Source organism: Rhinolophus sinicus, linkage group LG12, assembly GCF_036562045.2.
Source record: "Rhinolophus sinicus isolate RSC01 linkage group LG12, ASM3656204v1, whole genome shotgun sequence".
In the NCBI taxonomy this organism is placed as follows: domain Eukaryota; kingdom Metazoa; phylum Chordata; class Mammalia; order Chiroptera; family Rhinolophidae; genus Rhinolophus; species Rhinolophus sinicus.
In genome coordinates this window covers 42,855,074-42,868,844 of record NC_133761.1, presented here as the reverse complement: position 1 = coordinate 42,868,844, position 13,771 = coordinate 42,855,074, and the positions used below count along the sequence as shown (strand labels likewise).

The following is a 13,771-nucleotide window of genomic DNA, read 5'->3' as shown; positions in this document are numbered from 1 at the left end:
TAGAAACGTGGCATCTGTCCTTAGGCATGTCCTCTGCCACATCAGCAGCTCTTTGCTTCACTTTTCACTTTCTGTGTTTGGCTATTTGAATTGTGTAACACATGCCTTTGACGCACGTTCTTGTAATTTTAGGATTGGCAATATATTATTTTCTGTGGAAACTCAAACCACAGAAGAAAGAACGCAGTTATATCACGCTGAAATAGATGCACTGTATAAAGATCTAACAGCGAAAGGGAAAATCCTCATCCTGTCATCAGAATTTGGGGTAAGCTTTGTTTCCATCTTATCTGTGCTTTCTGTGTTTCCTTTGTAAACTTGCAAAGCCTCTGCCTTTTCATTGGAATTATACCTTTTATGCTTAAATCAGCTTTAAGTGACCTATAAATATTTTTTAACACTCTTATAGAAACAATTCCCATATTTAGTAACTACAGTTCATGGAGGAGGGGAAATGATAAATTTATTATTTACTATATACAGAGGGTGCCAAAAAAAATGTATACACATTTTAAGGAAGGAAAAAACTGTATTAAAATTGTAACACTCGAGGCGGCCGATTAGCTCAGTTGGTTAAAGCGTAAGCTCTGAACAACAGGGTTGCTGGTTTGATTCTCACATTGGCCAGTGAACTGCGCTCTCCACAACTAGATCGAAGACAACAAGCTGCTGCTGAGCTTCCGGAGAGGCGGCCGGATGGCTCAGTTGGTTAGAACGCCAGCTCTCAACAACAAGGTTGCCGGTTCAATTCTCACATGGGATAGTGGGCTGTGACCCCTGTAACTAAAGATTGAAAACAGCGACTGGGCTTGGAGCTGAGCTGCGCCCTCCATAACTAGATTAGACTTGGAGCTGCACCCTCCACCACTAGGTTGAAGGGCAATGACTTGGAGCTGATGGGCTCTGGAGAAACACACTGTCCCCCAATATTCCCCAATAAAATTTTTAAAAAATGGGTAGAAGTCTGCAAATGTATAGTATAGAAATAATTTTTTTAATTGTAATACTCAATATATACCGATAACAAAAGATGAATGCAAGTCATGTTTGACTTCTGCAATTACAAGAGGTGCTCAAAGTGGTTCCCATCAGCGTCCAGACACTTCTGATTATGGTGAACTACTGCTTGAGCAACGTTGACCAGTGTCCACATATATCACCGTGCATGCCATTTCAATTTCTTCCTGAAGTGCTGCCACGGTCACAAATGTGTGCAGTTGTTAGGCTGGAGGATCTGCTGCACAGTCACGCCTCCATTGTTGTTGTGCTACCACAACGTTCTCGAATTTCAAACACCAGTTCAAAATGGTCTTGCACCCCTCGAATGATGACTGTGTTTCCGCCATTTTCTTTTACTGTCCTGCCTGTTGCATGGTGACACTAGTGTTCATTTGATTAACGCCATCTTTTGAGCAGACATCATACTACACATTGTAATTCAGTTCAACTTCGAAAAGTAATACATGGATAACATCTCATAAAATGTGTATACGTTTTTTTGGCACCCCAGTATTATCCTAAGTTTGGGCTCTGTCATGATTTAAATGGAAAATTTGGTCTGAATTGAAAATGGCCTGCACTGCACTTAGCAGCCTTCCCTGGTCCGTGACCCTTGCCCTCCATTGCGCACCCCAACTCAAGGGGCCCCCTTGAAGCAGGGCCTAACATGTCACCTTGGTGGCTGCAGCTGCCTCTAAGACACGAGTGTGGTGGGCACTCCTGCGTCCTGGAGTGGATGCCTGTGGCCCAGAAGTCAACTCATTTCTCTTGCATTTAATCAGTTCTTACATATTTTTAAGCATCTAAGTTTTTACATATATTTGAGTATATTTATCACCTAAATCTCAGTGCAGAGCAGGGCTTATCAGAATCTTTTAGGGTAGAGAGGCTTGTAGAAAGCATATTCGATATTAATGAGTGCTTTGTTTTATTTTAATCTCAATATATATTTTGACATTACAAGTAACATTAAAGGAGACTGAGATTTTTATGTTTATTAGAAAAGTTGGCACTTTTAAAAACAGCTGGGAAAGTATTCCTCTAAACTGGACTGTGTGTATACCCTTTCATTAGAAAAAATGATGGAAAAGCGTATAAAATATTCAAGAATGTGAGAATTAGGTTCTTGTAGGAGAGGAATGAAATAATCCTGTTCCTGATATATATGATTCATATTTGTCTTGTCACCTAATAAAAACCTAGTTTGTAATCTAGGATTGAAGTTCATGAGCATGTGCTTTCTTTTTTTCTAGGAGGCTGATGCTGTTTGTAACTTAATCTTATCCTTAGTTTATTACTTTTATAATTTAATGCCACTCTCTCGAGGATCCAGGTGAGTGATACCCTATAATTCAAAAGTTTTTCCATTGAAAAGCATGTTTTTTGCTTATACTTCCTGTTGTGGATGTGGGTACAAAAGTAACCCAAACAATGACAGGAAGCCACGTTTTGGTTTTTCAAAGTCCCCCCAAAAAGTCTGTCCTTAATCTAGCACATCATCAGAGGAATTAAGAAAGATATTTCTAATGTAGTGTGCTTGCCTATTACAGGCTTGGGGGTCATTCATTCAACAAAGATGTATTGAAGGCCCACTGTGCGCAGGCATCATGCTCCCTGTATTTTAAGTTTCATGTTCACCCAGACTGTTACCCTGCCCTCTTCTCCTTGTTTCTCCAATTTCTGGCCATTTATTGACCTTCAGCCCTAATGTTTTATACTTCTGAATCATCAATCCTTCCATACTATTTTTATTATTGTGAAAAAAATTCTTTCTTCTTATGCATCCATCAGTTTTTTAGATATCATTAAAACAAGGGCGGTGTCTGTAGAATTTTCTTTCTATTCCCTTTTACCCGGTACTGTGTGCAGTAAATCCCATTGATGGCATATGCTATGTCTAGCACATATTTGAATTTAAGATTTTTTGGCTAAAATAATGTACTTGAATGTCATCTTTGATTAATACTTTAAAAGTAAAACTCTCCTAAATGTGGTAGCGAATATTGTTATAATATTAAAAAGGCATAGAAACAAAATAGGAGCATGAATATTGGAATACCAGGATAATTCCTGTTAGTTGTGTGCACCGAGTCCGTGGTGAGCCCCAGACCTGCACACACCACCTTTTGTGCAGCTCTTCCGCGGGCCTGTGCAGGCCCCCAGCTCATCCTCACAGCTCAGTGGCTCCTGTGTGACGTGCGATGGAAGGTCCAGCTGCAGTCCTCTCCGACTTAGGCCCTCGGTCCCTACTTCTCTTCAGTCCCTAAATCCTGTTGATTCTGCCTCCAAACCCTCTTTCTCTCTTCCTTATACTCATAGCTACTGCCTAGTTCAGACCCTAGTCACCTCCTGACACAAGCGTTCTAACTGGAGGCCCTGTTTCCAGGCTTTCCTCCCTCCCCTCTCTGTGCTCCAGTTCTGTAGACGTCTTGTCCTAAGTGCAGCGGCATCATGCACCGTGCCAGTCCCCACCCTGCCCTGGTTTACCTTGGGATGGGCACCTCCCTCCTTTATCGGCCCTACCTCTAACCTGTGGAACTTCTGAGGGTCCCCCTGTGGGCCCTCTCCTCACACCTTCATGTCCCACACGTGCTTCCCTCCGTCCAGTGCATTTCCCAGCCTCTTGTGCTTCCTGTGACACAGCACTTGCCTCTGTGAGGTCTTCCCTGCCAGGCCACCCCAGGAATGACTCACTCTCTTTGGCGTCTGCCAGTGTGTGCTGTCATCTCCCCAGCCAGGCTGCTCCCTCTCAGAGGCCTTCGTTATCTGGGTCCAGGGCATCTCGCCTGGGGGCGCACAGTCTGTGTGTGATGGAGGTGTCAGAATCCAGAGTGAGTCTGTTCTGTGCCAGGAAGGAAACTGATGCAACATATTGGTTTTCAAACCAGTCTGGTAGTGCATTCTGGGCATGTGTTCTGCTTTTCTTTGGGGGCCAAAGTTTTTAGTGCGTCAATGGTAAGATTAATATGTTTGTATTTACAAAGTATGTTGTATATGCATTTTAAAGCCAAGCCTCATGAAGTTGTGAAACACATAAGCAGATACATTTCCTAATTCATTTCACAAGAATCAAAAAACCAAGTGGAAAGAAATGTCCTAATTAAAAGAAGCAGTTTTTTTCCTGAGAAAAAGAATATTCTTAGTCACTTTTTTTTAGAAATCAGTAAATATTTTTATTAGTAGTAAATTAGTAAACACTTTTTAAAGCAAAATAAAATATTCTTATGTTTAATGCCGAAAGAATTCATAAAAGAAATAAAATTTCACCTTATATGATGGGAAATCCAGGGTTAGCTCTAACATGGTAACTGTTTGTAGATGGACTAATGTGTAATTGTTCTTTATTTAAATAGTGTGATAGCTTATTCGGTGATCGTGGGAGCGTTGATGGCAAGTGGAAAAGAAGTAGCAGGGAAAATTCCCAAAGGGAAGGTACGTTGGAACTGAAAGGGAAAACTGTTGGTTTTCTTTAAATTCCAATCAGGGGTTTTGGGGTTAAGATCCATGAGTTAAATAGATCTCAAAGTGAATTTTTCGACTTCTTATTTAATCACATTCCTAAATTTCTTTCTTTTACAGTTAGTTGACTTTGAAGCTATGACAGCCCCTGGTTCAGAGGCCTTTAGCAAAATAGCTAAAAGTTGGATGAACTTGAAAAGGTAACTACTTGATGGGGGTCAACAAGGATATTACAACTAAAGAGGGAGAAAAGAGACTTCCTGTTAATTTTGGAGCTATTTGAAACTGGAAGTGTACTCATTTCTTTGAGTTACTATTGTACAATAAATTTAATCAAAATTTTCAAAGTTAAAATTGTTGTGTGAGATGGCTTACAGGGTGAGTGTATGGATAGAAATGAATAATAAATAAAAAATAAGAAGCTAGTTTGTGAAAGTTGCAGATGTCGTATAGGTTGATGAAAAAGTAATTGCAGTTTAAAAGGTTAAAAATAATTGCAAAACCCACAATTACTTTTGCACCAACCTAATATTTATATAATCAGATAGTCATTTCTCTTGGCTAATTTGCCCTTTATCCCAAGCTCTTAGGTTCAATATGCAGGAGTAAACTAGGAAACTGTGAGTGAACTAAACCCATTTCAGACTTACTGTGTGTGTTAGCACTTTGTTCAGCTGCATTTTACTGCACTCTAGGTTCTGAGAAAGTGGTACTGGGTCCTAATTTAGGTGGAGAATACATGTGAGTCAGTAAACATTAAATGAAATGACCGCTGACGGATGCTGGGTGAGGAGTCTGGCAGACTCTGATCTTTCCTGGCTCTTGTTTCCAGAAGCACTTCAGAGGAATGTGCAAATTTGGGAAGAAACTAAGCTCACAGACATTATTAACTTTTATAGTTAATAAAGAGTAAGCACATTTCACTATTTGGCTTCATTTATTCTTGTTCCTTCTCCATGTTATTTTTTACATTATAACCACCAGTTTTACCTTTCACATCTATTTGACATAGCAACAGCTCCCAGAATTGCTGGGTAATTTGTACTGTGTTTAAAATGGAGAAATTCATGTCTGTAGTAGACTCTTGTTCAATCTGTAACTATACCATTAGCTTTGTAATGAAAACTTTTTCCAGTGTATTCCTCTTTTAGGTTTACTACTTTACACACATTTTAGTAACACAAACATAAGGTCAGAGATCTTGCTTCTGTTTTATAACATGATTTTACAGTGTTAATCTTTCAACAGTCCTCTAAGGAAAGAATAACAACACCTTACCTTGTGCCGTCACCATTTCACAGTGTACTTTGACGTGTGTTACCTCATTCCACACTCATGGTGACTCCGTCAGTTGCTACAGACAAGGCGAGTGGAGCCTAGAGAGGTGACTGAAGCTAATAAAGAGTGAGGCAGGACCCGAAACCTGTGTCTTCTGATTCCAAGACTGGCATGCACACCAGTGGGACATGGACGCCTAACAGTCATGTGTAAACCAGAGTTTAATTTTGTTTCTCAAAGACTCTGGTTTTACTTCTAAACAGCACATCAGATGAGTCTGCTGATACCCCAGTCCATTGCTTAGAAGGATCTGTTCTGTTCCTACCTCCTCCTTGCTTTTGTAATAATTGTCTGACATTATGTATCTATACAGGCTATTCCAAAGTGAGCATTATAATAGGAATAAATACAATATAAGTTTTGCCCTTGTTTTATAAAATTGTGCTACTATTCACACTTCTTCTTTGTGTTTTCTTTTTCAGTATTTCACCTTCTTATAAAACTCTTCCGTCAGTATCCGAGACGTTCCCAACGTTAAGATCGATGATCGAGGTGCTAAACACTGACTCCTCTCCACGCTGTCTTAAGAAACTCTAGTTACGCTGTGGTATTTACACAAGTAAAGGGCCGGACCTCTTGCTTCTTAAGTTATTTTTTAAAACATGGAATTATAAAGAAATTAGGTCCTTTATTACTTTTGATACCAATTTTTGATAGGAATTGAATACTTGAAATCATTTTCTTTACTTTCTGAACCATAACAGAAATCATGAAAGAGGGTTTTAGGGGGAAACAAGGTATAATGTCAGGGAGAGAAAATGTATGTATTTGCCAGTGGCCTGTTGGTTTCCACTTACAACATCATACAGCTCCTTACGCAAAAACAGTTTACTTAAAAAACCAAAAATTAGTAATTAAAAGGAACAAAACCAACAACAAAACAGGAGTGTTTTCATTCCTTTAAAGAACTGTGTATTTTCAAAGACTTTATTTTTATGCACATTATGAGAGAGAGTCTTGTCTTCGTGTGTGGTTGTCCACTTTATTTGAACTATGAGAGACTCATGAGCCATCAGCGTGCCACAGAGCCCACAGCCAGGGACACTGCTGAATGACACAGACAGTTTTGGCTGAATTGTCAAACCGAGTTTTTTATTTTCTTTTTGTTGGAACAAATAAACGGGTGATTTCTCTAAATCACCAGTTTTTGACACTGGATTATGTACGTTTTTATTTTGTGAATTAGTTTCACTTTCAGGTATAAGAACATTCAGAAAATTACTGATTTTTTTTTTTTCAGACAGGGTAAATGTCCGTGAGTAAAATTGGTTCATTAAACTATTACCATTTACAAATCGTTTTCATTTTTCTTTGATTCTTGTTAAAGAGGTAAACTGTTTACCGCTCTCTCTTACTTAGTTCTTGTCTGTGTTTTGTAAGAGTAGTGCAGCATGCCTCAAGGTGTCTGCTGGTGGGGGTGTAATAACAATGGACGTTACTGATTATCTCCAAGGCTGGGTGGCCGTTTGATCAGGTGGGATTTGCCCTTTGGAAATATGCCATTCTGGGCCCTGACATGGGCTCCAAAACAGCTACCGAGATGTGGCTCGGGCTCTCATCTCATCTGAAGGAGAAGCGGAGAATAGCACTTTCTGCCATGATGGAAATGCTCTGTGTCTGCCCTGCAGACAGAGACAGTCCCCTCCATGCATCTGTGTCCGACAGAAATTAGAGTGGGAGCCTGTGCTTTTTAAGTAAGAGGCTAGGTTTTCAGTGGTTTCATGTAAAAATCACAGTTTGGTGGCAGCACAGGGAGACAAATGGGAGAGAAAGACAAATCTCCAGGAGCAGCTTGAGAAGTTTCCATCTATTACAGATTGCAGGGGTCTGGGGCTAGGCCAGGGGTCTGCATTTTCACCAGTACCCAGGTGATTCACACACAGGTAGTCTAGGAACCATACCTGCGAAACATCAAACTAGGATGTCGTAAAAATTTACCTGGCTGCCCTGTTGGTTTTCCCCCTGAAATTGTGAAACCAAGGACATTCCTGAATAATATGTTAGTTTTGATTAGAACTGGGGTAGTCCTTTTTCCTTCAACCTGTGTACCATGAACATAAAAATCACTTTAGTTCTACAGTTTGCAAGTCCAAATTTGGTCAGTTCTAATAGTCCACAAAAGTTGGGTATGTGTACATATATGAAACTAATAATATTTATCTGAATATAATTTAGTTCACAAGCCCCAATTTCTACTGGTAATAGGTCATTTCACCTGTGCCAGTTCCAGGTGATTCAGACATTTCCAAGTTTCAAACAGGCCCCCTTTGCCTCCCAGGGGACACAGCCCGATTCCCTGAGCCATGCTGGTCGGCCCTGCCGAAGGTCAGCCCCATCCTGGCACAGCATCTTCTGCTGCTGGGTTCCTCGGCCTGGTGGGGACGCGCAGCAACAGCGAGACACCACCTGTTCTGTTGCCTCTTCCCAGGCTGCTGGCCTGTCAACACGGCAGGGCCTGCTGAGCTGCCCGGTCACTGCGGAGGCCCCCTGTCAACCGTCACCCGGTTCTCGGGCGCCAGGCCGCGCTTGGGCCTTCTCTGTGAGGCGTGCTGCCATCTTTTCCAGGAGGACCATAACCAGAGGCTTCCCTCTCCAGGGGGAGGGGCCCTTGTGACGCTCATTCATTCTGAGAACTTATAGTTGGCATTTTTCCAAGTGTTGTCCACTATCCGCTCATTTAATCCTCTCAGGAGCCCTGCGAGGTAAGCACTAGTGTTACCTCCACTTGGATGAGTCAGACGGGGTAGAGACTCACTCACCCGGCACAGCTCTGAATGCTTCCCCAGTGCTGGCCAGATAGAAGTAAGCGCTCAGTGAAGAGTGGGGTGTTGGGTGGGTGGAGACTGGCTCCAGCACCCTGGGCCTTAACCCGTAAGTGGACTTCCACTTCCTAAGTACTAAGTCAGCTGGACAAACGGAACCTGTGGGAAAGTAGACTGACTGCTCCAGCCATCTACCAGGCAGAAATGTGGCCATGTTACTAGAGGGTCCCCAGCAGTCATTTATCAGGGATTGTAAAACATTGGCTTGTTACTTAATGCAACTCTAGAGATGACAAGAATGAACAAATTTGTCAAAACTTATAACCTCAACTAAGAATTGTCACGTATTAGGATCAGAATTTTAAACATTACATCTCTGTCCAGAGATAGATTCAGAATCAATAAATCATTGAATTAGTGGGTCTAGAAAAGATTTTACATGCAAACTCCTAAATTACCACTTTGGTGTAAAAATAATTTCTGAGGTGAATATAGCACCTTCTGCTTTGTGTAAATACACGTGTTAGCTATCCATCCCATTTCATGAAGGTTTAAAGTAACGTATAAAAATACACACACCAAAGAATAATATGAGTGGGGGAACCAGTTACTGCTATTAAAATGTATACTTGAGCATGTTTTATATACATGACTTTTAATGCTTATAGCACTTTAGAACATAAAGGCTTCTTAGATCATCTAGGCGAGCTCCTACAATTTGTAATAGAAGAAACCGGGACCTAAAGAGATGAGTAGAGTCCCAAGGTCGCACAGGTGGGGCTGACAGGACTGTGATGGGCCTCAGTTAACGAGGGCCATCATTGATCCTAGTGCACAAAAACTCCTGACAACTGCCCCCGCGGGCCTTCCTTTTTTCAGGCTAAATAGCCCCTTCCTCGTCATTCTTCTTGAAATGAAACATTCATGCATAAAAATCATAGTCCAGATGTGATCTGACTGGTGCAGAGTGTAAAGGAACTATCCTCTTTAAAAATTGCTTTATTGAACATACATACAAAAAACATACAAGTGTACACGTTGATAAACTGTCTCAAGCCAAAGCACCTTTATAACCAGCATCTAGATGATGAGAGAACATTACCAGCACCCAGGAGTTTATAGAAATACATGTATATATGTATACATAAATATGTATCAAATTTTATGTCACTATAACAAAGACTACAGTAGTTCTTTAAGACCGAAGTCAACTAAAACCCTGTGCCCTAAGTCTTCCATAGCTGTGACGATGTCTGATAAAGCTTTACCTTGACCTTTTCATCTCCATCAAGCGTCATTTGTTAATATTGGTCCATTCTTTCTTAGAACTGTTTTTCTCTTTTTTCTTTCATTATATTAGTCTGGTTATTATCCAATATACTACCTACTCCTTTAGTTTTGTGTCAGCAATAAATGATTTCTGGTTTGGATTAATCCAATAAGAGATACGATATATTATCTCAGGCTTATTCTAGCCTTTATACCTCCAAGCACTTTTTTTTCAAAAATTCTTCTATCATAATGATATTATGTTCGTAATTTTAAAAATGTATTGTCTATGAACACCTGTATCGTAAGTGCTTTTACTTATGAGTAAAATCATGACTTTTGTAATTCATTTGGTATCAGAAACATTTTCATGAAAACAGTCATCTATCCTGGTGCTACTTGACCCCTCTGAGTTCCCTTCTGTATCTCCCTCCTGTTCTGCCTTTGGGTCAGTGTATCCAACACCCTAACATAGGGAACACGTGTGCATGGTCGCACAGCCCCAGCTCACCTGGGGAGAGTCAGACCGGTTCTGCCTGAGTAGTCCCAAGCTTCCTAACATCCTGTGACACATCATGAGACCAGGAAGGAGTGAGATTACAGTGCATTTCTCCTAAAAAAAAAAATTTGAGCAATCCAAATGATAACAGAGAAATTAAAAAGACACCAGAGAAAAAGTATCTTGTCAAGTCCTCACCTTCACATAGTATGAGTGCAATGGATTCTTACACAGGGAGGTGTCTTTTCCCGGTGGTGCCAGGTGTTCTTTTACCTGCGTTGTGTCCTGTTCCAGAGGTTCCATGAACTGGAGTAGCATATGAACAGCTGCATATGGTAACTCTGAAGAGAGAATTAGGCACAACCTGCATGGAGCAGGACAACAGTTCTTTACACTGGCAACTAGGTGGACATTGAATGCTGGAGTTGCAAATAATTTTTATATTTAAAATTGAATTATATTTTAAAACTGAAAAATTCAGCTTCTTAAAGAAGTTTGATTGTAAATCATTTTTGAACTTTTATTAGTTTGATGTGTAAAAAACAACATAATGATTAGACATTTACACACCTCACAAAGTGATAACTCCGACAATTGATTTTAAATGATATTTATAAATTATAATTTGTATATTGCCTTTGATTTTATTAGATAATGTTGACTATTTTAGAAGAAAAAACTTTTAAAAACAAATAATTTAGAACATTTTTACATTTACTTTATATTTTGTGAAAATATAATTCAAATTTTGTATATGTTGACTGCAATTACATCTTATTTTTAATCCTTTGCATCATTACTAGAGCACAAATCAAGTGAAAATCCTGAATATAACATTAGTGATTTTGCTGAAATGAAGGCAAGAAGGATAATTTTATGGAATTACCCTTAATTCCATAAAATTGAGTCATGTATGTTTTTACTACTCAGGCAGACTTCAGGGCCTATGGGAAGACCAGACATGTGTGACGATGATTACATTCAGTTACCGTTGGTATTTTGCCAACTATGCAATGTATAAAACCTGTAGCCTTACCACATTTATCCATTTTTTGTGTTGAACAGTATTAAGATAGGATAGAATATCTTCTACTTGACAACAGATTTATAACTTCTGAATATTTGGAAATACGAGTATGGTATGTGGGCTTCCTTTGTACTCTTGCTCCTGGCCCTAGGATTAGGGCTGGGCCGGAAGGGGCGTCTCTGGCGCTCACTTCCGCTCTTCTTGCTGGCTGCATGCCCGCGCTCCCAGCTTGATGGGTACAAGATTAGCACAGCACTAAGTTCTGCATCTGAAACCCAAAGACAGGCCACCACCCTGAGTTTCAGTCCCAGGACGTCTGGGAAAGGACTCTGATTGGGCCAGCTTAGGTCAAGTGACCACTTAGACCCCCCCAATCCTCACGTGATAACCTTGCAGCAACAATGAAAACAGGATGGGCAATTCTGGGCTAATGATGGATCCCCAACTTGGCCAATACATTTTCATAGAGCGTGGTTATTTTGTTCAGCAAATCTCTTCTTAGTGGTTTCAATTCATACGTTTATTTAGAATATATACATATATACATATATATATGTGTGTGTGTATATATACACATATATATGTATACATACATATATGTACATATATGTATATATGTATATATATATATACATATGTATATATATATACATATGTATACATATATACATATATATATATACATATATATATATATATATATATATATATATATATATATTATTGAGCATAATTTCTAGAGGTAAACTTTCCAGCCTAGGTTACAAGAAGGATGGCCATATACCCAGGTTTGCTGTCTCACTGTAATTATTAAAAGTGCCCCTTTTCATTAAAGGTGTTTTGGTTTAGATGACAGCTCACATGGTGCTCCTGATTATAAGTGGCCTTTTGTTTGGTGAGTGTGAAAATTAATTGATATTCCTGTTTGGCCCATGTGGCATTGTCACTGCAGACCCAGCCAGCCATCTTTTGATACCAGCAACTCCTAGAGGCCAAGCAGTGTTCAGGAGACACACTGGAAACCCTGTCCTGAAGGAGAGAACACCAGTTAGGCCATCATAACACAGCCTGTTATAGATGGGAATGGGGAAGGGGGCACGGGTGGCTCTGCCAGGGGAAACTGGGGAAGACCCCCTGGATGATGAAACACCCATGTGGGATTAGGTGACATGAACCTGAGAACTGCTGACTATGGCATATTAAAACGTACCTCTTACTTTTATTAACTACAGAATTCAACTGAGAAATTCATCACCACACAGATGATTGCTGACGTGGGAGAAACACCCAGGATGGCTTTCTGACAATGACATTGGCCACCTCATTCCCAAGGTCAGTTCTGGAGTAGGTGTCTCAGGTGTATGTAGCCAGGGGAAGAGAGTGGGACATGCCTGTGTCACACAGGGACACCAGAATGTCCTCAAGTCCCATCCATTCAACCAACATTTGTTTATGGAGAACCCATCATAAGTGCCAGGCTCTGAGCTAGTAAATGCTGGGAAACAAAAACAGGAAAGACAGTCTGCCCATTCATAGGCTAGTTCAGGATGTAGACAAGTGAATAATAATGATAATAGACGAGCGGTGAGCAGTTGCTATTTGCCACGTACTGTGCCAAGCACTTACTTGTATTATCTTGTTCCGTTCTTGGGTGAGACACGTCAAGTGGGAAATAAAATAGCACCTACAGGAAAATGGAGGAGGAGAAAACACAAGGAACTTCCCTAAGGTCACACAGCCAGCAGTGGGGAAGCTGGGGTGTGAACCTAGACAGTCTGTTCCAGAGGCGATGTCTCAGCAGCTTCCACAGCTCTCTCCGGAAGACGTCAGCAATTAGGATCAAGTGAGAGGAGAGCTGTGAGGGGCTGAGAGGTGCCACTGCATCTGAAGTGCTTCCTGGGAAAAGGGTTGGCACTGAGGTTCACCGAGATGCCTCTTCTCTCCAGTGCAGACAAACGATGCTGGCCACACCCTGATGGAAACTTCTAGCATCAATTTATTTGCTTTCATTAATTTGATGGTGGACCATTATAAATAGGCTAGTTTTAAGGCCTGGGGAAAAGGCACCCACCAACTTGCTAATTTTGGATGACAGAGAGCTTCCCTGTTTGTAAAATGGGGGTGGTTTCTTTCCAGGTGTCAGTTGGCAGATACCCAAGGGGCTAATGAGCTGCAAAGGAACTTTGTTTTTCTGTAAATAAAGAATTTGTTTAATTAATTATTTTTTGCTTTTTTTTAAGGATTTTTATTAAAATATAGCTGACATACAATATTATAATTAGTTTCAGGTATACATCATAGGTATTCAACAGTACCCACCTGGCACTGTTCAGGGTTATTACCACGTTATTGATTACAGTCCCTATGCTAACGAAGTGATCACCATGGTAAGTCCAGTAAACATCTAACACTGTAGCA

At 40.4% G+C, this 13,771-nt stretch overlaps 1 protein-coding gene across 12 annotated transcripts in view; it reads left to right on the top strand.

Moving 5' to 3' along the window:
- Positions 1-13,571, top strand: part of TTC13 (tetratricopeptide repeat domain 13) — a 76,595-nt gene extending 63,024 nt beyond the window's left edge. For 6 of the 12 annotated variants that reach the window (XM_019757360.2, XM_019757357.2, XM_019757353.2 and 3 more), the window contains 6 exons: positions 133-268; positions 2,253-2,332; positions 4,353-4,431; positions 4,579-4,658; positions 6,219-6,288; positions 12,586-13,571. In XM_019757360.2, the coding sequence (XP_019612919.2) occupies positions 133-268; positions 2,253-2,332; positions 4,353-4,431; positions 4,579-4,658; positions 6,219-6,288; positions 12,586-12,657 (517 nt within the window). In that variant the 3' untranslated portion in view covers positions 12,658-13,571. Of the gene's footprint in view, positions 1-132; positions 269-2,252; positions 2,333-4,352; positions 4,432-4,578; positions 4,659-6,218; positions 6,948-12,585 lie in introns of those variants that run through there. The other 6 variants (XM_019757362.2, XM_074316448.1, XM_019757359.2 and 3 more) reach the window with 3 other exon arrangements.
- The last annotated feature ends 200 nt before the right edge of the window (positions 13,572-13,771 follow it).